General features: G+C 53.5%; 9 protein-coding genes across 9 annotated transcripts; 4 read left to right on the forward strand and 5 right to left on the reverse strand.

Moving 5' to 3' along the window:
• Positions 1-2,920: 2,920 nt before the first annotated feature.
• CC84DRAFT_1143401 (general substrate transporter) lies at positions 2,921-5,152 on the reverse strand. The gene is made up of 4 exons (XM_018176412.1): positions 4,835-5,152; positions 4,311-4,701; positions 3,878-4,262; positions 2,921-3,828 (listed from the first exon to the last, which is right to left on the reverse strand). Exons 1-4 carry the CDS (start codon positions 4,950-4,952, stop codon positions 3,139-3,141), a joined length of 1,584 nt encoding a protein of 527 aa, XP_018037458.1. The 5' UTR covers positions 4,953-5,152; the 3' UTR covers positions 2,921-3,138.
• Positions 5,153-6,639: 1,487 nt separating this feature from the next.
• CC84DRAFT_1204689 (acetyl-CoA synthetase-like protein) lies at positions 6,640-9,108 on the reverse strand. The gene is made up of 4 exons (XM_018181920.1): positions 8,914-9,108; positions 8,734-8,862; positions 8,146-8,665; positions 6,640-8,096 (listed from the first exon to the last, which is right to left on the reverse strand). Exons 1-4 carry the CDS (start codon positions 8,927-8,929, stop codon positions 6,791-6,793), a joined length of 1,971 nt encoding a protein of 656 aa, XP_018037459.1. The 5' UTR covers positions 8,930-9,108; the 3' UTR covers positions 6,640-6,790.
• A 910-nt stretch (positions 9,109-10,018) lies between these two features.
• CC84DRAFT_1089994 (uncharacterized protein) lies at positions 10,019-12,410 on the forward strand (the record flags this gene model as incomplete). The annotated part of the gene is made up of 5 exons (XM_018174332.1): positions 10,019-10,065; positions 10,119-10,351; positions 10,397-10,451; positions 10,517-10,721; positions 10,968-12,410. 5 exons carry the CDS (start codon positions 10,019-10,021, stop codon positions 12,408-12,410), a joined length of 1,983 nt encoding a protein of 660 aa, XP_018037460.1.
• A 440-nt stretch (positions 12,411-12,850) lies between these two features.
• CC84DRAFT_1163333 (phosphoglycerate mutase-like protein) lies at positions 12,851-13,955 on the forward strand. Its single transcript, XM_018178242.1, has one exon. The coding sequence runs from the start codon at positions 13,002-13,004 to the stop codon at positions 13,782-13,784; it is 783 nt and encodes a 260-aa protein (XP_018037461.1). The 5' UTR covers positions 12,851-13,001; the 3' UTR covers positions 13,785-13,955.
• On the reverse strand, positions 13,861-15,430 carry CC84DRAFT_634914 (glycoside hydrolase). The gene is made up of 3 exons (XM_018186973.1): positions 15,006-15,430; positions 14,723-14,959; positions 13,861-14,632 (listed from the first exon to the last, which is right to left on the reverse strand). The coding sequence occupies exons 1-3, from the start codon at positions 15,133-15,135 to the stop codon at positions 13,938-13,940; spliced, it is 1,062 nt and encodes a 353-aa protein (XP_018037462.1). The 5' UTR covers positions 15,136-15,430; the 3' UTR covers positions 13,861-13,937.
• Positions 15,431-18,381, reverse strand: CC84DRAFT_634913 (S-adenosyl-L-methionine-dependent methyltransferase). Its single transcript, XM_018186972.1, has 3 exons — positions 17,954-18,381; positions 17,552-17,896; positions 15,431-17,425 (listed from the first exon to the last, which is right to left on the reverse strand). The coding sequence occupies exons 1-3, from the start codon at positions 18,033-18,035 to the stop codon at positions 15,726-15,728; spliced, it is 2,127 nt and encodes a 708-aa protein (XP_018037463.1). The 5' UTR covers positions 18,036-18,381; the 3' UTR covers positions 15,431-15,725.
• Positions 18,382-18,406: 25 nt separating this feature from the next.
• CC84DRAFT_634908 (uncharacterized protein) lies at positions 18,407-19,243 on the reverse strand. Its single transcript, XM_018186971.1, has 3 exons — positions 19,153-19,243; positions 19,025-19,082; positions 18,407-18,967 (listed from the first exon to the last, which is right to left on the reverse strand). Exons 1-3 carry the CDS (start codon positions 19,206-19,208, stop codon positions 18,503-18,505), a joined length of 579 nt encoding a protein of 192 aa, XP_018037464.1. The 5' UTR covers positions 19,209-19,243; the 3' UTR covers positions 18,407-18,502.
• A 148-nt stretch (positions 19,244-19,391) lies between these two features.
• CC84DRAFT_1163335 (acyl-CoA N-acyltransferase) lies at positions 19,392-20,648 on the forward strand. Its single transcript, XM_018178243.1, has one exon. It carries the CDS (start codon positions 19,614-19,616, stop codon positions 20,292-20,294), a length of 681 nt encoding a protein of 226 aa, XP_018037465.1. The 5' UTR covers positions 19,392-19,613; the 3' UTR covers positions 20,295-20,648.
• A 762-nt stretch (positions 20,649-21,410) lies between these two features.
• Positions 21,411-22,146, forward strand: CC84DRAFT_634948 (uncharacterized protein). Its single transcript, XM_018186974.1, has 3 exons — positions 21,411-21,572; positions 21,631-21,807; positions 21,909-22,146. The coding sequence occupies exons 1-3, from the start codon at positions 21,519-21,521 to the stop codon at positions 22,113-22,115; spliced, it is 438 nt and encodes a 145-aa protein (XP_018037466.1). The 5' UTR covers positions 21,411-21,518; the 3' UTR covers positions 22,116-22,146.
• Positions 22,147-24,140: the final 1,994 nt, after the last annotated feature.

Consider the following 24,140-nt stretch of genomic DNA (forward strand, 5'->3'; position numbering starts at 1 on the left):
ATAGTGTCATTCGACCCAGCGTTCCATCGCGGTAATTGGAAGGAGACTGGATGCAAATCTCAGAAGTGCGCTGGCGAGTGCGGTCGGGTGTTGAATCGAACGACTGGCCGCCGCCACAGAGATTGACGCGAAGTTCCTCCGGCTTGGTCCCCTAATGGTGGTACGCATGGACGGTCATCAAGCTATGAAGTCTGCTGCAGCATCCAAGGCGGAAGATTATAGTCGGTCATACTTGTCACAGTTGTCGCTACGTTATGGTGATGTTGGCAGTGCACTTAATTAGATGTACGACCAATTGTTTGGCCTTCTATGCTTTGTGGTAACGCTTCAGCAGTGGGCCATCTTCTGCAATGAAGACTAGCCGTCATGTCGGCACGCTTGCTGGATGATAGCGACCCTTGTGTGCGGAGCTGAAGGAGTATCCCATGCATAGAGGATCCTCTTCTATACGGTGCGGATGCGCGTTGCGAGGGGAACGCACCAATGTGGCGTACATACGTAGCATCGACATGCATTGGATGATGCTGCCCTCAAAGCGGCTTGCGGGTTCCACCAAGCTTTGTTATCCTTGCTACGAGCACTTCCGGATGCCAACGGGATGGGAGCGCGTATCGTAGCAGTCGTTGTGTGATGAGCGTACATCTTAAAGAGAACGAGGTCGGCGCGGGACCGTCTCTGTCTGCAAGCAGACCCTGAGCGTAGCGCGCCGGACAGGCTGATTTGGGTGGACCTTCGAAGGCTTCTGTTGACGGCTGCAGGGAAGGGCCATCTCGTAGGGAAGGGTTGGTGTCATTGAGTGTAATTTGATAGATGTGAGCATGATGCCGCCATCGTTGTGATGAGAGGTTGGAGTAGGAAGGTGGTGTAGTGCGATAGTCAAGTGCGGCTTGTCACGTCATGCTTTCCGTGTCCGGCCGTGCTGAGCGCTCTTGCCAGCACTTTGAACGCCGCCCTTTAGTCGAGCCTCTAGCGCTTTACTTGTAAACGTAGGCTGCCAGCGATGGTGCTGACGCACTCGGAGCATGAGCTCGACGTCGTACCTTGATTAGGTAGGGGTTTGCAGTGAAGCAGTAATAATCTGGATTGGAGAAATCTACAAAGAAGTCTGGAAAACGATAAAACACTCCGAGCAAAATCCGTCCGTCGCTAAGTCAAAATCGATTGCCGCCAATTTGTGAAATGATAAGACGCCGAACGGTTTCCATTGCCCAAGCTGTCTATGGATGGTTGTGCCAATCACACCCATCGAAAACGCGCATGACGAAATGGTGTTCCCCATGCAGGATGTCGGCTATCGTCCTGCGAGCTATCGAGTGTTCAGTAGAGGCTCGGGATCCTCAGGGGGAAGTCTTACACGGCATGCCTCACACTTTTCGCCTGGAGAGTAGAACACGAATGCTTGACTGTGGCCTTCCACCACATGGGCGTACATGCATTGGTATGTGGGATAAGGACCGCCCGAAGCACCTGTTCCAGACATTGTTGTTGATGATATAGGCTTGGTAGTGTTGGTCCGAAATAGAGTCGAGTGATGAGATGCTTGAGTGAATAGGACTGAAGGTTGTGAAGATGCTCATCGGTGAACGTTCACAGATATATACTATATGAGGGGACCACATCTGTGTCCATCACACTGCATACCGCTGTGCCGCGAGGCTTCCATTCATCTCGAGGCCTGTACCGTTGGGCAGATTTCTTTCAGGTGAGAGACACGGCCATCACACTCCAGAATGAAGCTCCTAAGCTAGCTGTGGGATATCCTGCGGGAGCGCTGGGCGTTTCCCGCAGTTCTCGGCAGTGTAGGGGCTCCTACGCCGCAGGAAGTACCGCGGGCGAAAGCCGCGCCTCTCCCGCCGTCGCGGTGCACCACGAGGCAACAAGACAGTTCAAGACATCGGGCGTAAGGCCGAGCTGACTACTGAAAGTGCTGACGAGAGGCAGCGTTTGTTTCGGTGTTGCGACACCAGATAATTAACCATGATCGGTGGAGTAGGTAAGCGGCCGAAACATGGACCACCTGGTTTGAAAGTAGGTCTAAAAGATGAAGCCGCACATTAGACTTAATTCCATGGCCCAAAAATCTTGACGGTAGCGCCTTTCGAAAGAGGGTCTTTTTTGTGGGTGTGGGTTTCCGCTGAAATCTCGACGAAAGATAAGCTTAGACACTGAGCTCTGCTTGTGAACAATGGACGAGCCGCAACTACCTTGTATCTAATTCTCTAGAACCCGTCTTGGACCATGCCCATGACTGATCCCGAGCATGCCCGTGATTGTGACCGAAGTTTATCATTTCCCATAAGAATTTCATTCGGCACTTCGCGTCCAATTTCCGCGTTCTCCACACCGCGGATTAGGAACGTCCACCCGGGGAAGCGAGATGCACAAGTCTGAGGAATACGGAGGATGCTCGCATGATCCACAAGCGCTAGATAGCAATGCGCTAGCCAGGAAAGCGATGCGCACAAACTTGTGAACAAAGGGGGCCGGGGGTCGCAAGGAAGGTCCTTGTTGACAGACAGCTGCATCGCGGACATTGCTATAAATCACCTAGCTAGGAACAAAAAAAGTCTGAAGGCATCGCACGTTGGACACAATGAATACGATGGAGGTGCAAAGACAAAGAAACAGCCAGATATGGACACGCATCGAGACGAATCGTGGGCGTATGCAACCGCATTTCGCATCGCACGATGAATGCACCTTCCCAGGAAGTAAGGGTGCCTAGCGCGTCTTGGGGGACCGGTCCTTTGAGGGGTCTTTTACAAAGAAAATCCGGAGGTGATAGGCACTCATATTTCCTGGAAGGTGTAAAATGGACACGATGGGGTGGAAAGGATCAGAAACAGCGAGACAAGGACCTGCTTTACATCGGATTGTGGACGCATGCAACCGCAATCTCACAACGGAGAGACCGGGTATCGAACCCAGCAAGAGAAATGGTTAAAGTCTAGTAACTGTCAACCAGAAGATCGGGAGACTAACCCCAATCCTTCGCAGCGACTTTCCTTCTGCAATAACAAACCACTCGGTGGCTTGTGAGCTTTGACACGCTAACTCCCGAACCTCCCGGATGACAGCGAACCAAAAGTAAGTTGAACCGGGGTGTACAATCTTATCCAAAGGCAAGCCACTCGCATCCTACTCCACACTGGGCACTTGATCCTCTACCCTCTGCAATAACGGCACTCTCTCCGCATCCACGACGCCCTCGCCCTCAGGGTCCGGGTACTTGAACACCGCATACTCGCCTCCGGCGACCTTGCTTACCCTCCAAGTGCCCGCCTCCTGCGCGTCCGTGAAGAATGTCTGGTTCTCTTCGAATGTGCGGCCTCCCGTTTCCGGCAAATAGAGCCACGTCCACACGCCCGCGAGCGCGTTCGATGCCGCGAAGACGGCGAAGATGAAGTACGAGAGATTGTTGAACATGACGGGCGTGAGGAAGGTGATGGCGAAGTTGGCGAAGCCCCATACGATGACGGAGATCGCGGTGCCCTGGGAGCGGGCGGCCGTGGGATAGATCTCCGTGGGGATCAGCCAGACGGTTGAGAGCCAGCCGATGCCGAACGCGCCCGTGGCAATGAAGAGCACGATGGTGCCGAGGATGCCAGGGACAATGACCGGAATGTCGAACTTGGAGGAATTTTCTGCGAGGCCGCCGAAGAGGGCGAGGAGAAGGAAGGACACACAGAGGATGAATGAACCTTGAATGAGAAGCTTGCGGCGGCCGAGGGCATCGATCAGGAGCCAAGCAACGGTCATGAGGAGGAAGTAGGACGTGTAGTTTCCGAGGGTAAGATACTCAGCGTCTCGGACGGCGAATCCTAGCAGCTGCGGTATGTTAGACACTGCCCAATGGTAGGTGTTGGAATATTCGTACCTCGAAGATCTGAGGACCATAGACAGACACCGCACCATAACCAGTCAAAGCTTGGTTGATCTGTCCCATAACAGTAACCACTGTGGGGTGGAACTGCGGATGCGAAGGGTTAATCATATCTAGGTAGCCAATTTCCTGGTCTTTCTCCTTCTCGTGGGCATCTAGCAGCTCATCAAGCTTGCTGTCACCCTCATTTCCGTATATGTCATTCAAGGCTGCTTGAGCGTCGGTCTGTCGACCATTGTAGATGAACCATCTGGGAGACTCTGGAAGCCTTTCCACGAACGCCATCAGCAACACCGGGTATATCTGCATAGCAATGATCGGGATTCTCCACGCCCATTGGTTCCACTTTCCTAGATAAACAGTGACACCAAGGTTGAGACTGCACAATGTCAGTCCCAAATTTGCCCAGGGTTCAAGTGACGCCTACCCAAATGCCATGAGCAGTCCGAAGATGTTGCTCTGGAACTCTTGAGCAAGCGCTTTCCCACGAGCGTCGTCATTAGACAACTCCGAACTGTAGGTAGGAATGACGCAGTCAATCCCACCCACACCCAAGCCCATGACCACCCTTCCTGTCAACATGACCCCCAGAGCGCCTTTTGTATATCCAAATCCAGAGAGAAACATCAAAAGGTTTCCCAGAGAGGCGGTTGCGAGACTGAAGAAGATCGAGCGTTTGCGTCCAATCTTGTCCGACATTTTCGAGAAGAGAACCGCACCGACAGCGCATCCGAGATAGTAGATGGCGACGATGACTCCGACGATAGGCGAAGATTCGCCAATGCCCATCGTATGGAGGTAGTCATAATTCGTGTTAACTGCAGGAAAACAATGCAGTCAGCATAGTTATTCTTTGACGATTATCGCGGATGCATTCCGCCGTGCGTTTGCGCATTTTGATCACAGCTCAAAAGCTATGTACAATCTGCTTTTTGAGGGGTTTGTACATACTCAGAGACATCATTCCCTGGTCGTAGCCATAGAGGGCAATGGCCGTGGACGAGAAGATGACGACGTGCGTCTGCTTGTTGTTGTACGCATTGCGCGCATGATCAACGAGGAAGCTCATGGTGGGCGGTGGTCAATTCGGCCAGCGCGGGGGAGAGGACGGCAGAATGCCATGATTGCGGCATACGAGAATGAGTCTGGAGGCTATCGCGGTCATGTGGGCCGGAAGTGGGATCTGAGACGGAATGACGCCGTCGCGCAGGCCGAGGCAGATCTAGCAAAGCGCCGTGGCGCTTATCCAAGCCCCACCAAGAAGGTGCTTCATATATCACGTCAATCGGTTCGAGCACTTTGAGCATATGCATGCACGCTTGTCGAAGATGACATGGATTCATAGGAGGTCATTTTGAAAACATTCATCTCATTCTATGGCAGGCTTGCACTAACCTAGCCGAGTGACACGTCCCTGGGCCCATAGTCTCAACTGTCTCGAACAACTCCAGGAGACCACTTTATCCATCATCAACAGTCAGCATATTCGTTACTGCGAAACGAAAAACCGAACAAGGACGTGATATGTACTTCCCTGCCCATCTACGCCGCCAGATGCGGCGAGCGACGCTTCAGACCACCCATGGCCTCGTGGAAATCTTAAGACCCTTCTCCAGCACGGCCATGCGAGACATCAAGTGAGTGCGCTGCTGCGTGATCTCAGGTGGTTCTGCGACAAGGAAGGCGATCTCCTCCTCTGACACGTCGGCAACGACCAGAGGAGAGAAAACAATATCAGGAAGCGGCTCAACGACTTGGCGCTCGATGTACTCTTTGCAGACTCAGGCGACGAAGTATTTCAGCTCATTCTGCGGGCATATGTTAGCAACTAATGTAGTCGTACGCTTGATTGCGTACCTTGCAGTAGGCGCGCTCTTAGTCCAGTACTTCGCCAGCGCTGAACTTGTCCATGTCCTGCTCGATAGCCTTTGAAATACCTCCCTCCGTCCTGGAAAGCGTGATTAAAGTCTGTCAAGAACCATCGGGCACCTGACGAGACTTTCGGGTAGCCTTGTTTGCGCCTTTTGCTACTTTATTGTACTTCTGTTGACGCTGCTTCTGGAGAGTGGTTGTAAAGTGGTCTGCGAAGATCAGTACCTATGGTACATTGCTCTGCGCATTGGATTACGATGTAATTCCAGTTGTATGTCGTTGGAAGCCGTGCTTCGCGCAACAATTCAACTCCCACACACTTTCTAGGGAGATCAACATAGCGATCCTTGCTGAAATACAGAACCTCTGCTTCGTTACGTTGAGCGAAGGAGAAGTACATATCACTGTCTCCACGATTCCTGAGCATGTACTAGCCTCGCTCAAAGTAGATATCCTTGTCCTGTGCGATGGGTGGAGAAGGCGACTTGAGGGCTTCCAGCGTGCGGATTCATATTTCGGTCCTGTTCGCAGGAAACATCAAGTTGAGCGCTTACTCAACGCAAAGAGAATGACATAGAACAAGATGAAACGGGAAAGAACGGTCAACCAATGGAAACATAACGCCTCAAGTGAATGAGACATCGTCGTCCCATGAGCCTTGTGCTGTGGCCGCAACGTTTGGGATGCCTTCCGACCGTTTTGTTGAACTGATGTTCACACACGAAATTCATGTTGAACTAGTATCCTGCTCTTGTCGTTCGAGATGGTTTGGTCACTATTGCTTGCTTTGAAACGGCACAGCCACCAGCGTGAACTTGCTCGCAGCACAAGCCACTGCACATATCGCTTACGTGGAATCGCAAGTGAGGTCCGAAGCGTTAAGAATTCGAACAGTGGTTCTAGGAACCCTCGGAGGTGACGGCGAAGCAAAAGGCAGATAGCGCGTGTCCACCAGCTACAGCTAAACCTTCAATCCTTTGAAAACTACCAAGAGTGCTATATATCAAACAAAATCGTGTCATGTCCCCGCGCCCACTAAATTTTCGGAAGTGTCCTGTTAAGGTTGTCCCAATCTTCCATGGTATACACAACGAACCCATCGTTATCACCGCCTGCTCCTTTCACGTTGTTCAACGCAGATGGATTCCAGTAGATAGTATCGTACTTAATGCTATCCGTCGCTAGTCCGGCTTTCGCACTCTCTGTGTCTTTCCTCTCTTGTAGTTTCCTCAGGTCGATACCGTCGTTCCGGAGCGGCACCTTGTTCTGCTTGTTGTTGTGCATGGTGGTGATGTCGTTAAGCACGCGAAGGAAGACTGGAACGGCATATTTTGGTAGTTTCGCACGCGCATGCTCGAGCAGTGCGTTGAAGTCGAACTTGGGCAGCAAAGCAGGGTCAATATAAATCGCTGCGCAACCGGCGCGTCCGTCATGTCCAGGTACTTGGACCCCGTAGACGTTCGCTTCTACAATGCCTGGGAAGTGGCCTAGGACTTCACTGACCTCCGCAGTGCTGACGTTTTCGGACTTCCAGCGGAAGGTATCGCCTAGTCGGTCGAGGAAGAACCAGCGGCCGTGCTCGTCTCGTCGTAATGCATCTCCTGTGCGATAGAAGAGGTCGCCTTTCTTGAACACGTTCCGTACAAACATCTTGTTTGTGGCTTCTGGGTTCTTGTAGTATCCGACAAAGGCCGACTCGTGTGGCAACCTTACCAGAATTTCACCACCCTCTTCGTAGGGTTTCCTCTTGGCGAATCCCGTCTTCGGATCTCGGGCGATGTCGTTTGTCTCAAAGTCTATTTCCACCGGAATGTAGAGGTCGTGCGTCTTCCAGCGCATAATGGCACCTTGATGGCCGACGGCGGTGGCCTGGAATGGACCGCGACAAACGTTCATCAGAGCCAGAACACCTTCTGTACTGTTGAAGAACTCGGCCACCTGTTCTATGCCAAATCGCTCCACGAAACGATGCCATACATCCGGACGCATGCCGTTTCCAAACATAGTCTTGACGTTGTGTTGCTTGTCCAGAGGACTTGGGGGGTTCGCGAGGAGATATCGCGCGGTTTCTCCGACGTATACGAATGCGGTCGATCTGGAATCGCGGATGTCGGTCCAGAATTTGGATGTCGAGAACTTCTTTCCAATGCAGAGTGTCACGCCAGAAAGCATACAAGACAACGCTGTTGTGCCACCAGTGCCGTGGTATAGAGGCATGGGAACGTACCACCTATCGCCGTCTGGCCCAGGCTTCATGCCTAAGTCCCTCGTCCGTCCTACAGCAAGAACGCCGGCTCTCTGCGTTTCAAACGGGCATGCTTTCGGATGTCCTGTCGTGCCGCTGCCATGATTAGCACTTGAGCAGCGAGCCAGACTGCTTGTAGACGAACCTTGTGTAGAATAGGAATATAGGGGAAGTGCCCATCACGCCAGCGCGATATTCGTCCTCGGGTCTCTTTGGCTCCATGCGCAGAATCTCGCCCTTTGTATGCTTGTCCAATATTCTGATGGTCATGCCGAGCTCCCCCTCGATCCTGTCACGAACGGCCTCAATGCGTGCCTGCGCCTCGGACTCCTCGTCGACGAGCAGCAGTTTACCGCCCGCCACCTTCAAACAGTGTACCAGAGCATCTCCTGCCAGATGGTGGTTTATGAGAGCCGGTGCTGAGCCTACAGCCCACGAACCCAGATGTGCGAAAATGAACTCAGGCTGGTTCGTGAGGTAGAGCGAGACTAGTTCTCCAGGCTTCACGCCATTCTGTAGGAAAAACTGTGCATATCGGCATGCGTTTGCGTACGTCTCGCCCCAGGTGTAACATGCTGTTCGCGACCAAATGGCCTCGCTCGACTCGGGTTGCTGATGTGCTTGCGCTTCGAAGAAATACCAGAGACTTCGGCCGTTCTTCTTGCCTGATGCGCCTGTGTTAGCCCAGTTCTCCGATAGAGGCGGACAAGGGTCCAGGGTGGGGCCAACGTACATGCAGCGTCGAAGTCGCGTTGTGCCGAATTCAATCCTCGCAGAGCTCTGAGATCCTTGCGGATGTGGAATTTGGCATCGAGGTAGGCAGCAGCAGTTGTAAGGCCTGCGATTGCGCCTGCGACGGGGACTAGGAGTCGTGGTCAGTATGCGAGTGCAATGCGGAGAGACTCCAGCTCACGGATCGGGAGAGCCATAGCCGCTTCCAAGGGTATCGATAGCTCGTGCTCAGAGGAAACGTAATTATAGACAAGAAGGAGAGCTATAGATTATGGAGAGTACCTCCGACAGAGGACAAGGGAGCATAGGTATATGTACACATACTCCGGCAGTTCTCAACGGTTTCCCCAGTCCAAGCTCAATGCCCATGTTCATGCGGACCCACGTGACTGTAGCCGAAAGCCCCTCGGCTTGTTGTTGTCGAGCCGCCGATCATTGGGCCCCACAATTCCGCCTCGACATCCGACGACAGCGAGCGTTGTATAACACTGTAAACTTGCTGCCATCACTTCCTGCCAGTTCATTGCAACAGTTGGTGTATGCAGAGTTCAAAGCTTTTTTCGAGATCGCATGCAGACTCGGACTGGAATTGGCAATGAAATTGAAAGGGAGCCCCCCTGCATTCAGTTTAATGAGAAACAATACATCAGATATACTTGAAAGTAGAGTCCATACTCTAGCGTAGACCTTTATAGTCCCTCTTTCAAGAGCTAGAGTATGCGAGCGTGAAGTAAGAGGACGAATAGACACTCTCAATCCGATGGACGTAAAGGCAGCTGACGGAGCATGCAAACGCATCCCAAGTGCGGCAGTAACTGCAAACAAGCCCTGCACTCATCTCTCAAATCTTCAAATTCGAGCATGCTCTCACATATAGCACTGTCTTCGGGTCCACGTCGCTATGGAGCAAACAGATGCCTTGGGTTGTTCAAATGTTGTTGCCGTAGAGGTTTCCCCAACAACTCTGTCGCGACTTCCTCACTTGGCCGAGGAATCGCGACGCTCATTCACGGCAGCCCGCGCTACGCTACGCGCGGGCTCGACTTAATCTCTCCAATTCTACGTTTCGAACCCCCGCCGACCTCAGAGAACTTTCCTGGCAACGGCGGCTACCCCCCTAACAGTCCCTATAAAAAGATTCGCAACGCGAGCGTTCCTCCTCTTCTCCACTGATACCAGCCCACTCAGCACCGGACAAGGTACGTGGTATCGTGGAACCCTCTCAGGCATACTAAATAGCCAGTAGAACAAGTAAGTCCCTTGCCATGGTTGGCCGTCGCGAGAAAATGCATCACTGCGCGTTGTGCTCAAACGGATTCGCGTCCAAGGCCGCGTAAGTTTCCCGCGCTCATGATTGTGTTTCGCGCTTGCTAAGTAGCACTACAGATACAATCAACACCTGGCGAACCACGAAGAACCTGGGAAGACCCAATGGCCGTGCCCAGTGTGCTCGTTCACGTTTAGCGACTCTTACGCGCTCGAGACACACAAAGCCCAGACTGGACACAGTGGCGAGAAATACACTTGCGATAAGTGCGGCAGCGTTTTCCCGACGCAATCGAAATTCAAGCAGCACACCCAGTTCCCCTCGCCTTGTTATGCGGACACATCTCGTACACGTTCTATGCGCGACACGTTCCTGTCCCAGACTAGAGAGGCCGCAGTAACAAACCCAACTCAGACCTATGGACAGGCAGGCTACATTGATCTGGACACGTCGTTTTCGGCGGAAGCTCCGGTGGGTAAGTGCTACGGAGAGAATTCTTCAGAAATATCGCTCATAGTACATTAGTGCTGCGGTATGATAGTTCGCGAGACGCACCTAGTCGCTCCCCGACCCCAAGCGATGTATCCGGCGTCTATTGCCACGATTGCAAGCGCACTTTCACGTCCATGGCTTTATACAATCGACACTGTCTCTCATGCACAGTTCAGAATCGGACTGCCGTCGAAATTGGAGACACTACTGCTCGAGCAGCCGCGCGTCCAGTGCCGTCCCGCCAGGACTCGCACGGAACTACCACAAACCCAGCAAGCATGTTAGCCTGCCGCTTGGGTAGCTGCCGCAGGTCTTTCATGTCTGAAGCTGCGCTGGAAAAACACCAGAGGGACGCTCATGACCAGTTGGCATGTGGCGTAGATGGCTGCGGAAGCAAATTCCAGTCTCAAACCGCCCTTGACCAGCATAGGGAGGCAAATCACACCTTCCTATGCGATGCGGCTGGATGTTTAAAGCCTTTCCGATCTCAAGCGGAACTGGGCGAGCCCAAAATGAATAGTCGTGCTGTCAGTGGTCAATCCCCTCCCGTTTCTCAATTCATTCAGTCGCGTCCAGCGCCAACGGCACCGGTTGCACCTATCCGTGCCGCACGTGCCCAGGCGCCTGTAGCATCGCCCTCGGTGGGCGCTCCTCAAAATGCTGTCAGCGGCGGTTTCGTATGCGGTATAAACAACTGTTCGAGGGTCTTCAGATCAGAAGCAGGTTTGAAGCAGCATAAGATCGACAGTCACAGCGTGGGTGGTCGAGGCTTGGACTTGCAAGGAAGGGACTCTTGGATGCTTCCTCAGTCTTCACGCAACCAGCTTCAAAATCTCGGGGTTTGTCGTCCTTTAGGACCTGCTCCGAAACCATCACGTGGAAACCGTCATGATGTTCCTCCGTCCATTGTGGGTGTGGCTAGGCACGTCCAGGCACCGATCGCTGCACGACAACCTTCGCGGAACCCAGTACATGTGCCGTTGCCGCCAGCCGATGCCCCGAATGGCCTCCCTATTGGATCGCCAGCCGATCTCGACCAAGCGAATGATATTCATGACAAGATCATGCGCATGCTCATCACTGCGGACATCGCCATCCACCATGATGGTAAATTTGTCTATGATGGCGTAGAATGGACCCGGATTAGCGTTGACAGACAGAACGAGGTCGCGAGCAGGTTTGATGAGCTTGTACATCTGAAGAGGCTTAGCAAGCAAGGTCAAGCAAGGCAGCACGTCACGCGTCCTATAGCCTTTCAAGGAGAGTCCGTCGGCGACTACCTGGGCTCAGAATTCGAACAACTTCCTGATCCCTGGGACGGAAGCGTCAATGTCATCGTGCTGTGCTGCAGTAAGGTCTTGTTGGAGAACCAATGCGAGGAAGTAGCCAAGATAGCTGCAGTGGACGTTCTCACCGGTCGTCCACTGATGAGTTATCTCGTCTGCACGAGCGCTACAGAGAAGGTCCGAGACTGGCGCGCATCACTTACCGGTCTCTCGAGCTTCCAAGATTTTGAAGCTGCTCGCGCTCAGAAGTTCAAGATCCTCAAAGGGTGGACGGCGGCTCGCGCTGCACTGGGCAAATTCGTTGATCAAAATACGATCTTCCTCGGTTGCAATTTGCGTGGCGATCTTGATGCGCTCCGAATCAGGCATGGACGGTGCGTCGATCTGATCAAGGTTATCGAGAAAGCCGCAGAGAATCGCCCGTTGTCGAAAGGGCAGCTCCATCTTGAGGCCCTTTTGCGCGATCTTCTTGAAAAGCGTCTCCCAACCGACTATTTTGGACGTGACTGCCTACAAGACGCCTTTGCTGTGCGGGAGCTTGCTCTGTTCTCCATCAAGCACAACGAGAAATTCGTGAGGTATGTGAGGGACAAAGTACGCGAGTATGGGTTGCTCAATCCTACTCGGCAGTGACTTGTGATGACTGAGAACGCCCGCGTCTACAAATACTTTGTCGACATCTAGGTTGTTGGAAGTCTTAAGGGAACCGGAAATGAACGGACAGCGCCGTAGGAGGATCAACGTCAGGCAGCCAAAGCAGGAAAGGCATACACGGTTGGAAACGTAATGAAGTGAGGATTCGAAGAAGGCAAGTTACGACTCCAGCTGTATTGGACTCAGGTGGCTTACGGAGCGAGTGTGCTGTCGAGGGGTAATCATTTAACATTTCCCCGCTGTTTGCCTTCGACCAATCGACCCCTATGATCTCCAATGGTGCCTTGTATGTGTGTGCATGCTCTAAACAGCTGAATAAAGCTGACAAGACAGCTTAGGGCACTGACAGATGCATGGTGGGGCACAGCTCTAGCTACCCCTCCACCCGTCCCATAATTATGTCTCAAGCCGTCATAAGCATTTAATTCCCGAACACCTCCGAACTTCTTCACTTCACAGCTTTCAAGACCCCCAATTGTCCCGCGAGCCAAATCCTCCCTCACGTACTGCCTTGCACCGTCCTTTCGCTCTGCAGCTCTCGAAAGAGCCACCTATACACCTGCAAACGCAATGCCCGACCCGCGCGTCTTCATAATACGCCACGGCGAAACCGAATGGTCCCTCAACGGCCGACACACAGGCACAACAGAGCTCCCGCTTACGCCCAACGGCGAGTCACGCATCCGCGCCACGGGCAAAGCGCTCGTCGGCGCAGACCGCCTCATTGTCCCCGGCAACCTCGCGCACATCTACGTCTCGCCGCGACGCCGCGCGCAGCGCACCCTCGAACTGCTAGACCTCGGGTGCAGGGAACGATACCCGTGGAAGGCGGACGCCGAGGAGAAGACGGACGAGGAGGTGCGCACGCACGCGCCGATTGAGATTGTGGAAGGGATTCGGGAGTGGGATTATGGAGACTACGAAGGGCTGACGAGCAAGCGGATACGAGAGCTGCGGAAGGAACAAGGGCTGCCCGAGGACTGGGACATCTGGCGCGACGGGTGTCCCGGGGGCGAGTCGCCCTCGGACGTGACCCGCCGACTCGACGCCCTCATATCCGATCTCCGCGCGCGCTTCCACGTCGGCAGGTTCGGGAGCGGCGCCGGGTGGAAGGGCGAGGATAAGAGCGGACCGAACGATGTGCTTATTGTGGCACATGGGCATATACTGAGGGCGTTTGCGGCGCGCTGGGTCGGCAAAGAATTGAAGGATAACCCGAGTTTGATACTTGAGGCGGGCGGGGTGGGGACGCTGAGTTATGAGCACCACAGGGTGGAGGAGCCGGCGATTTTGCTGGGGGGTGCATTTGTGGTGGATGTGGTGGAAAAGGAGGAGGAGAGGAGGAAGACGTAGGGACGGACTGGAGGAGAATGGGGTGCTAGATAGAGATGAGGATGGAGAAGGCCGTGGCATGCGCGTGGGTGTGGTAGTGGACAACTAATAATGTATATACAGGTGAAAGTAGGCACTGAATGGGTATGCCAATCCTTGCTGGACAATTGCAACTCACTGCCCCTTCCACACACCCACAATGCAGCTCTTCACAAGACTTGTGTCGCTCCAGCTGTTCCCGTTCTGCGTCGGCGTCTCATTCAACTCGTAGCTGCTCGCGAACCCGCCTGCCGCCCATCCAGTGTACCCAATGTACACATCGGCGTTTTGGTTCAGGTACTTGAGCTGGCTGCAAAGATACTGCTGGCAGCTTTGCGTGTTGCCGCCGCCCGTCTCCGTTAGAATCGCCTGTCGCTTGTTGCTCCTCAGCCAGTCTGCGAGCGGCTGGAACGCGTTGCTGATGTTGTCTTTCACGCACTCGGTGTGGGTTCCCGAGTTGTCGCTGTCGAGATACTTGTGCACGTCCATGATCAGATTGTTGATTGAGCCATCCGGGTTGGTGACGGCAGCTAGGGCAGCCGCGCTGCCGGACGAAACGAACGATTCTGCAGAGGTGAATCCGTTTCCGGGGAGGAGGATGAGGTTGTTTGAGGCGCCTGCGTTACGGATCGCGGTGACGACGGCTTGTACGGTGGCGGCCCAGGCTTTGATGTCCGGGATGTCGTGTGGCTCGTTCATGACGCCGAAGGCGATCTTGGACTGCTTGCCGTACTTTGTGGCGAGCTGCTTCCACACGTCGGCGAGCTGGGCGTTGGAGGGACCGCCTTGGCCCACGATTTGGCCGTTCCAGCGGGCGTAGTTGTGGATGTCTGTATGAAGTCAGTTGGGTCAGAACAGTGAGGCGAACCATGAAGTAGCTACGTCTAAGACATAGCACTTCGCGCTACAAGGAGGCATACCAAGGATACATAGGGCGGCGCCGGAGTTGAGGCAGCCCTGCACGAGACGGTCGTATTGGCCGGCATTGTTGGAGTTGAGCTGTCCGCCGAGCTGCCCGTTGACGAGGAACTGCCAGCCGACTGGGAGGCGGAAAGCGTTCAGGGAATCATCCTTGACAAAGTGGTTCATCTGTCCGACGGCATTGGCGCCTGAGACGATGTCATAGGGCTTGTTGGTGCCGGTCAGGGAGCAGGTACCTGTGCTGTTGTTAGTAGATATTTGACGCGGTCTTGGTCGTCTTACCGTCGATTGTGCAGCCAAAATCGAAGCCTGCGATGTTGACGCCTGCATATTGGACTTTGTTCGCCCGGGGAGTGGGGGAAGACACTGCGAAGGTCGCGAGGGACGTAAGGGCGAAGAGAGAGGCTTTCATGATGGGCAAGGGATCAAGAAAATTGCAGGGTGGAGGGTAAGAGACGGAGCGGAGTAAAGACAACTTATATTCATCTTTCCTCGGAGAACGGTATTGTATACATCTATAGTGCTTGTCTCAAATACATGGGCATGTAATGAAGAGGCGCTTGTATGTGACCAGGTGATCGACTAGTATGCGCTGAGCGTTTGAAACGGGCTTGTGTACTTCGGGCCGCATGCATAAGACAGAAACTGGGGGAGCGGATGATTGGAGGGCGATCTGGCTCCGACAGAACGGTCTTAGTATGGAAGCTTGTCAGTGCTTCAGGTGCTTGTCTACCGTGGCCACTGTGTTAATTGTGCCGGTTCATCAGCCGAAATACCCGCAGTGCTTCCCAGAAAGCTCAAACATCGAAATTGTGTCGTCATTTGCATACAGATCCTCAGGCTTGCGGCCCAAATGAGCATATAACGTTCGCGCAGACTAGCCGCAGTTGTACAGCTGGTATGCATAACGGCAGAGTTCTCTCGCCTTGTGGGTCGCATTCTTGGTAGATGTCGGATTCAAGTTGCGACTTTCCGTTATGTTTTGCACATGATGCTTGTGCTTCAGTCAACATCGATCAGTTCACCTCGTTGTCTAGCAATTTCCGCAGCGTCTCGAACCTGCCGTTGTTCTCTGGACGGTAGTGCGGGTGGTGCGATCCGTGGAGCACGTTGCCGCGGCGCACGGTCGACTTGGTAAGTGGATCCCCACAACGGGTGTTTCTTCCTGGACACGATGGGCTTGGATAGTTTCTTGAGGTAACGAGTGGTGCTGGGAACGCGAATGCCTTTATCTTCGATATAGTTGTAAAGGTCCTCCACGTCATCGTCAGCCTCAATGTACCCCATGTCCCAGGCCTCAAGGAACTGAGCAAGAAGCAAGAAGTATTTGGTATTGGCAACGGGTGCCCAAGCGTTGCCGGCTTGCTTCGTTGCTTCGCCTCGAGACCCAGTGAACATGTAGTCAAGAGGAAAACCCTGCAATTGCGCAATCTCTCTAGGCGTGTATTTCCGGAGGCCAGATGGATGGATGTTTGCTCCGCCGCTTGTCGTGATGCACTTCGCAAGAATCGTCCGCGGGTCCACAGGCTCGCGGGGTCGAGCAAGAATCCTCTCTTCCGCAGGCTGGTGGTATTCGTCGTGCATATCTGCGCGTGCTCCGCGGCGCTCAAGGGCATCAAGTGCATCGCCCACTGTCACCCAGTAGGGCAGACCACTATCTTTGGGCCCATAAAGGGGTTTTGGAAATGCTGGAAGAGGCAAGCCTTGCTTGGCACACAGGAAGACCAAACGACGACGACGCTGTGGCAGTCCGTACTCGGACTGATCAGTTACGCGCCAGCGGACGTTGTATTTCATTGAAATGATTTCGTTAACTAGCTTTCGGAACCAAAGTCGGTGTTTTTTCAGCTTTAAGAGACCGGGTGCTTGCTCTAAGGTTGCGTAACGGGGCTTCACGGCCCTGAGGAACGGTCCTACTGTGAGCAGAGTGTCCATGTTTTCTTGGTCGTTCTTTCCCTCATTGGTGTGAGCCTCTGACCAATAACAACACGGGCATGACATGTGCAGAATATCGACGCCATGTTCGCAGCGTTTTGCGATCGCGGAAAAGTCATGTGCGTCCATGCGTAAGGATTCCGCTGAAGGGAAATTCGCTGCGTAACCATGCATCGCAAGTGCATCTTTCTCGAGGCCCCATTTGACGAACAGGTCTGCTTGGCCCGCTCCTTCGGAAGCACCCCCGATGCCACAAAACGCATCCCCAAAAGTGTAGCGGGCCGCTTTGGCCGGCGGTGAACGTCGCTTCGAGGACGCACCATCGATCTGCTCAATCGATGGTCGGCGTTTCCTGGAGTGAAAACCTGTCGAGCTGGACTGTGAGGAAGTCGAACTGTACTGGGACGAGGTACAAATGGGAGGGGAAGGCGTCTTTATAGTATGCCCGGTTTCGCGACGGTAGAGTTTGCGTACTTCTCCGCTGTAAGATACCGAGTTGTGATCGAAGACGACGGTGTGAACATAACGGCAAATCAGAGTACCATGGCGAAAGATCCAGTCTTTGATCTCCATTGACGTTTTCAGGCCCGCGGGTGCCCAGCGATTGGCCATACGTACGTCATATGCATCATAACATTTGTCCGTGAATTCGCAGTTCCGTTTCTTAAGGACTTCAGTAAGAGGTATAGATTGCAGTCCTTGTACCATGGTCGGACGATGATCATCTTCTGAGGCTTCGATGAGCATGAACAACTCGTTGAGCTTTCCTGCCCCTGTCAATACACATTCCAGCCTTGCTTCCCTATGAGGGTTTCCTATTCATTGCGAAGGCTGACAAAATGCAAGGTCTGTTGTGGCAGATCCTGCGGTCCTCGGAAAGTGTGAGCACTTACCATCGAATAGAGGGCGAAGATAGCTGCATCTTCGTAGTCGGTAGCCATTCAGCTTGGATTCATGCGTCTTCAGATCTTCAACAATCGCAGTAATTCTCAGAAAATCTCCGCTAAGGGTAAGGTCTGGGTTCCTCTCAGTTCGGTCAATCAGCTCCACGGTGTCTCCTGGGCGGATAATGCTGCCATTCTCCAATCGATAAGAGGGCACTTCGACAGATTCTGGGAAGACGTCCTCTTGAAGTGGCGATTTCGCGCGACTGCCGGGACTTTCCTCATCGTCGTCGATGAAGAGGTACTCTCGGTCGTTGATACGACGCTCGTCATCCTCATTCTCGTCATCTCGACCTACAGAATCTGGCGTTAGACCAACAGTCTACAGCGTCGTTGTCAACTGCTACTCACCAAAGTGTTGGACTTCAATCTCATCATCGGACGGATTACAGACGACGTAATCCTCAATGTCGCGGTGAGACTGCGGCGCCATGGTGACCCGAACCCGCGACTCGCGGTAAGGGGAATCGGGAAGAGGAGTTTAGAGAAACGTGACGAGAGCAAGGTGAAAGCTGCGCTCGAAGCAGGGCTTGTGGTATAAGGAACACTGTGCGCTAGGCCGCGCAGGTGATAGGCGAAAGGCCGCTCCTGCCTCGTTGCAAACGGTAAGCGAGTAATCATCCGAGGTGAAGGAGAAGGTGAGAGGTAACGAATGGGAAACCTTTGGGAAGCGAACGGTTCGGGAAGGTGCGTCGCCAAGTATGTCATGCACAGGGAGGTACTTTTAGAACAACGCTGAGAAAAGCAAATTCAGTATGGATTGACGATGATTGAGGAAACGGCTGCTCGAGACTGAGGATCTGGAGTAATACTGGTAACATGGATTTTATCTGTACAAGGTCAGGAGTCCTCAGAAAGGTCCCTGCATGGATGTTTGTTTGGACGGGTATCTGAGGGTGCTCATCGTATCGTCTTCTCCACGAAATCCCTCTCCAGCCGGCCTACTTCCTTCTTGAAGATCTCGACCTCTTTCCAGCAGTCGAGCGGCCGTCGGTCGTGCAGGCGCAAGCACGCGACCACGTCATCTTTCGCCTTGTTGACCTGCGGGTCGGCCTGCTCGAGCTTTTTCCGCGCGTCCAGCTTCTTCCTCAGGGCCTCGATCTCCTTGGTGACGCTGGAGTTGCTCATGTCTTGCTGCCTGCGCTTCTCGGCGAGGGTAGCGGAGCTTGAGGTTGCATCGCTAATCTTCTCGGTGACGTCGGAGAGCCTGTCGGTGAGCGAGGTGGGCTCGGATGGCTCTTCGACATGGAGGGTTTTGGAAAGGTCGGAAAGGTTCTGGGCCTCCTTCTCGCGCAGCTTCTCGAGCTCCGCGGTCAGGCGCTGCTGGTACTGGAGCTCTTGCTGTTTGGACCGGGTGGAGTCGGTCTGCGTCGCCAATGCGTCAACTCACGACCTGTCAATGTTCAGAGAAACTCTTCTCACCTGTGTGTTCTTCTGCAGCGAATCAACTAGGCCATTGGAGAATCTGACGGGGGTGTCTCTGCGAAGGAAAGGATTATCAGCATGGGAGGTGATCCAACAAGTCAATTCGTGCGGGGACAGCGACATACGAGGAGAAGACGTGTTGCGAGACATCGCTGGAGGGTTTCGAGTTCTCGGCGCCCATGGTGATGTTCGACGATGCGCAATGCCTGGTGCGTAGTTGCTGAGCCAGCCGTCGAAACTCCCATACGGCTGCCAAGTGCGAAATGCCGCTATGACGCAAGTAGCCTAGTCGCAACGCGCATCGAAATCGGGCCGTGGTTGACCCCTCCGCGGGCCCTCGCCTCCCACGCTTTCACGACAGCCAAACCTCACGGTATGAGTCAAGTGAATCGGTGCATGAAATCGTCTCTCTTGTAGCTGCCACTAACATCGCCCCGGCCTCACGGTGTCACTGCGACGAATAGATTGATCTTTAGTCGCAACTGGCAAGAGCACCATGCTTCAATCTTCCATAACAGCATGGCTGAAGAAGCCAGCGACTGTTGTGAAAGCTGACCAACCAACTCCAGCTGCAGCCCCCCCTCCGATGCCACTCGCACGGCGGGTGCAACCTCCCGCATCACTCTCTGAGCACAACCACGCGCCCACCCAAGGACGCGCCAGTGAGCCCGCACCAAAACGGCCTCCTGCTCCTTTATTTTCCACGCCTCCACTCCCCGAGAATGTCGAGTTCGCGCCGCTCACGCATGAGCTCATCCCCTCCTTCAAGCGCATTCTCAGCCTGACGCTTCCCGTGTCGTATCCAGCTGTCTTCTTCACCGAGTCGATGGACGAGCCCTTCCACAGCATCACGCTCATGGCTTTGTGGCATCCGGCTCCGGTGAACGGCGGCGCCCATAGTTCAATCGCCCAGGAGCCACGTCTGGTTGGTGCCATTCGATGTCGCATTCTGCCGTCCGCGAACCTCTACATATCCACAATCAGCCTGCTGGCCCCATACCGCTCGCATGGAATCGCTACACATCTCCTGCAGAAGGTAGCAGCTGAGGCCGTAGAACTGCACGGTGTTAGATGTGTCACAGCTCACGTATGGGAAGCCAATGAGGAAGGGCTGGAATGGTACAAGAAGAGGGGCTTTGATATCGTCGGGAAGGAAGATGCTTATTATCACAAGCTCAAGCCTCAAGGCGCGATTCTCGTTCGCAAATGGATTGGCGTTGCCGATTTACTAGCACACCCAGACGCCGTGAGCGTCGTGGATAGGTGAAGAGGTCTCGGCATGGTTCCGCACCGGTCGCATATGTACAGACAACATCACATGGAGAACGTCTACGAAGCCCCCCCGCGAGTGCCGGAATACATCCGGGTGCCGCCTAGAATTTCTCCAGGCTTTGACGAGAAGCAGGCACTTCCCTTCGGACCACCGCATGTCTAGCAAATACTATGAGCCAGACTATGCTGCGGCGACCCCTGTTTCCCAAATAGGGACACGACGTGCACGGTGGCCCTTAGGCTCATTGCCTCCAGGCTCCTTGTTGTCGGATCGGGATTAGATATTTTGCACGTGTCTACTTTATACCCATGTCAGTTCTAGATGCTCAAATGAAGTACCTCAATGGCTAGATCTTGTCCACAGCATCACCTCTGTACCTTTTCACGTATCTACGTCCTTTGTTATTGCCTCGGCGCCCGCACCTGCAACAAACACGTCTACCGACACATCCACCGGCCGCGCTCCCTTCGACCGGATACGAACCAGTATTTTCCGATTCAGCACCATTGAATCCATCGTTACGGAACACGGTCGTTCTAGTCTTACCGGTATCCACGTTGTTCGACTCGCTAGCGTGAGATCAATTTGCGGGTAAACTGGTACCAATCGACGACACAACACCAAGAATAGGTCTCGCTAACCAGATTTGCAGCAATGGCTCAAGCCATTTCAGCGCTGAGTTCGTCACCATGAATCAACATATCCACTGCGACTGAGGCACAGAGCATGTACATATCTGTCGACAGTGCAGTACTTAGGCCAGAGGACGCCTAGCTTCACGATATTCACTTCTGGCCCGTAGCCACGGTTGTAAGCCCTGCATGTCATCAAGTATAACATCCGCGGTTCGATATTGCGCTCACCTGCGTCGGGCCGCTCCCCATTCCTCGCGTCACTCGGCCCACGCCGACTGGCAAGTTCTGGGTCTCCTCGTCCTCGGGACTGTCCCTCCGCGCAGCTCAGAGACGCTGACCAGACCTCTCTGAGCTGTAGGACATACATATACGAGATGTGTGTCAACCTAAGCAATCTATGTCTGCCTGGGCGTGGTTGGGACACGAGCTGATGCCCTCACAATGGGCCTTTGCAGACTCTGGAACCCACACCACGATTGGTATATCTTGTCCTATATAACCTGTGACCATCACAACAGCATCAAACCAACTCCACATCGATATTCTCCTTCTACCTCGTGTCTCTTGTTCCCCGACACTCAACATGCTCTTCAACGAACTAGCCCTTTTATCCGCGTTATCCGCAGGATGCCTCGCAGTCCGTCGTGTCCCCTTCCTCTCCTGCACGCTAGACACCTTTTAACAAAAAGTTCTAGGTACAAGCAGATAGGCTTGCACCCCGACAAGGGGACGGCTCTATCATCTTTACCACAATTTGCCTCGGCCCCCGCTGCTCCGATGCCCCTGCCCCCACCACAGCGCCACCCAAGACAACGCTCAGAACCACTACTACTTCAAAGAAGACAACGAGTAGTACGAAGGAACCTACGAAGGTTCGTTATCTCCCTAATCATCATTACCCCCGATCCAAGATAGGTCTGGTTGCCGTGCGGTCCTCCGTGATGTCAGTACGGTACTAAGCACAAACGCACAGACTTCTTCGCCCTCACAACCGACAAAAACGCAAACGGAGGAAGTGGGCCCGAGTAGCACGAGGTGTCCTGTGCCACTGTACTACCAATGCGGAGGGTATCATGATGGGAAGCCGTGGACGGGGTGTGAGGTATGCGTCAAGGGGGCGAAGTGTATTTGGCAGAATGACTGGTACTATCAGTGTGTTGCGGATGATGGATCGTTGTAGGTGGAGTTGAGGATGAATGCTCTTTTCTTTTTGGATGATGAATGGCGTTGGACGGACTACTCTTAGGCAGCGCTGTGGGGATGCTGTGATTTGACGAGACAGTGATGTTGGGCCAGCGACTGGCATTGAGAACTTGGGCATATGCATGGGCACTGGGCAGTGATTTCTATAATCGTGAATTCACCTCTGGATAATGTCGTCTTCGCCAGATGCACTTCTCTGTTACGGTACTGCCAACATTACGGTCACAATTGCCATCCATGGGACCCTTCATCTGTGATCATAGTAAGTAGATTCGCCACCTTTACAATAGACGTTACTAAGTGTATCAGGGATGTCCCGGGTACAGTACCTAGAGGTTAGCGGTGGCTGGATTGAGTCCAAGGCCAGAGTCGGCGACTACCGCTTGGTACGACCACACGGCTTGGAGGGTTTTCGACTCATGACACCATCACCCCGCTGCTGAGATAGCATTGGAGTGGAGGTTTCAGCGCCGTACATACAGAGGTTTCCCGCCTCGGCTCGCACACCTTCGTCTGGAAGCGTACCACAGAAGGCGTACTAGAGCCGGTAACCAATTGCTCTGCCTAACTGAGCTCAGTCATTTGATAGATCTGAACGGTACTTCTACGGCCTAAGGCCTGCGGCGCTGTATGAGCCGGGATTGAATACCCTGTACTGCCGGTTTGTCCTCATCCCAAACAGCACGAGACGATCTTAAACAACCCACCAGGTAGACCTACAGGTAGGCTCATCAGTCCATAGTTGAATCAATCATCTGAAAGATGTACACCATCCCAGGAGGTTCAGGTGAGTACCCTTTAGCGCGTGGTGGTTCTCGAATTATAAAAGATCATGAAGTGATCCGACTACAATAACCACGCTGTTTACGCATCCGAACCTCCTCGGAGAAGATGTATCTGCAGCATTCCGTGGATTTTCTCATTGAACGAATGGTACTACCGACAGCATTTGGGATCCATCCAAGATTAAGTGCATTTTCTCATGAGCCGCTTCTACACGACTTATTGTTTCGTAATTAGATCAATTTGAAGTAGCTCAGGCGATATTTGGAACCTCTACCTATTGCGTTAGCTGGCCATCTCTCAAGTCTGGTCGAGAAGTGGTAGTTGCTCAGCTGTGGCGAAGGCTTTTATGCAGAGTTCATGCAAGGCACGGAGTGCGTCGATTCGTGTTGAAAAGATTAACACCAACTTCTCATCAACTACTAAATAAGGTTCGGGGCTTAGATAGCATCCATCTGTCGGGCGGCTGTCTAGCGCCATCGGTCTCGATAAGCGAGGTTGGAGATAATTTCAGGTGGAGAAAGCAAGAACGCCTTTGCGACATTCCCCTCACCGACATCTAAGATCAGGAGCACCGGGGCAAACTCCGTGGTACCTCATTTCCCTGCGTCGCATTAGCGTCATCTTTTGAGGCGCGTCATCACAGGATCTGAGATGCAGACGGAGTTCTGCGATCATTACCCGCACAGTTACGGGTTGTCCACCCACTCGGAGCGGGATCCAAACGCCACCATAGATCGCGTTGATGAACGTGCCGCCTCGACTTTCAGCTCATTCGCGTATTTGTTCGCGACGGGCGTCGCCCTGGCTCTACTTCCCTTCAATGCTCAAGATGCACTAGCTTCGCTGCAAGGCTGTAGCAATAGCCGCTGTTGATTTGATGTGCCCTCATACCCACATATCCAAGGCTAATGCTATCGTCATCTAGCGTTTGTCTCAGAAGAGGCGGACCCGTGCTAAAATATTCCAACACAAGAGGGGAGACAGGCCGATTGGGTGCAACTGAGAGAACGTGCATGAACGCGTGTCAACGACCTCTTGCCTTGCAGGACGCTTGATAGCAGAAAGACACTTGCACCCGTAACAAAGCAACTAGCCACTCAACAGCGTTTCCAAGGACCAGGCTTCTTAAGTTTGGCCAGGTGCACGCATGTGAGAGCTGAAAGTCAAGCTTTTGTGGCTGGAGGAACCTGTATGCAGCCACCCGGGATCCTCGATT

The sequence above is a fragment of the Paraphaeosphaeria sporulosa genome (genome assembly GCF_001642045.1).
Source record: "Paraphaeosphaeria sporulosa strain AP3s5-JAC2a unplaced genomic scaffold CC84scaffold_4, whole genome shotgun sequence".
NCBI classification, from domain to species: Eukaryota; Fungi; Ascomycota; class Dothideomycetes; order Pleosporales; family Didymosphaeriaceae; genus Paraphaeosphaeria; species Paraphaeosphaeria sporulosa.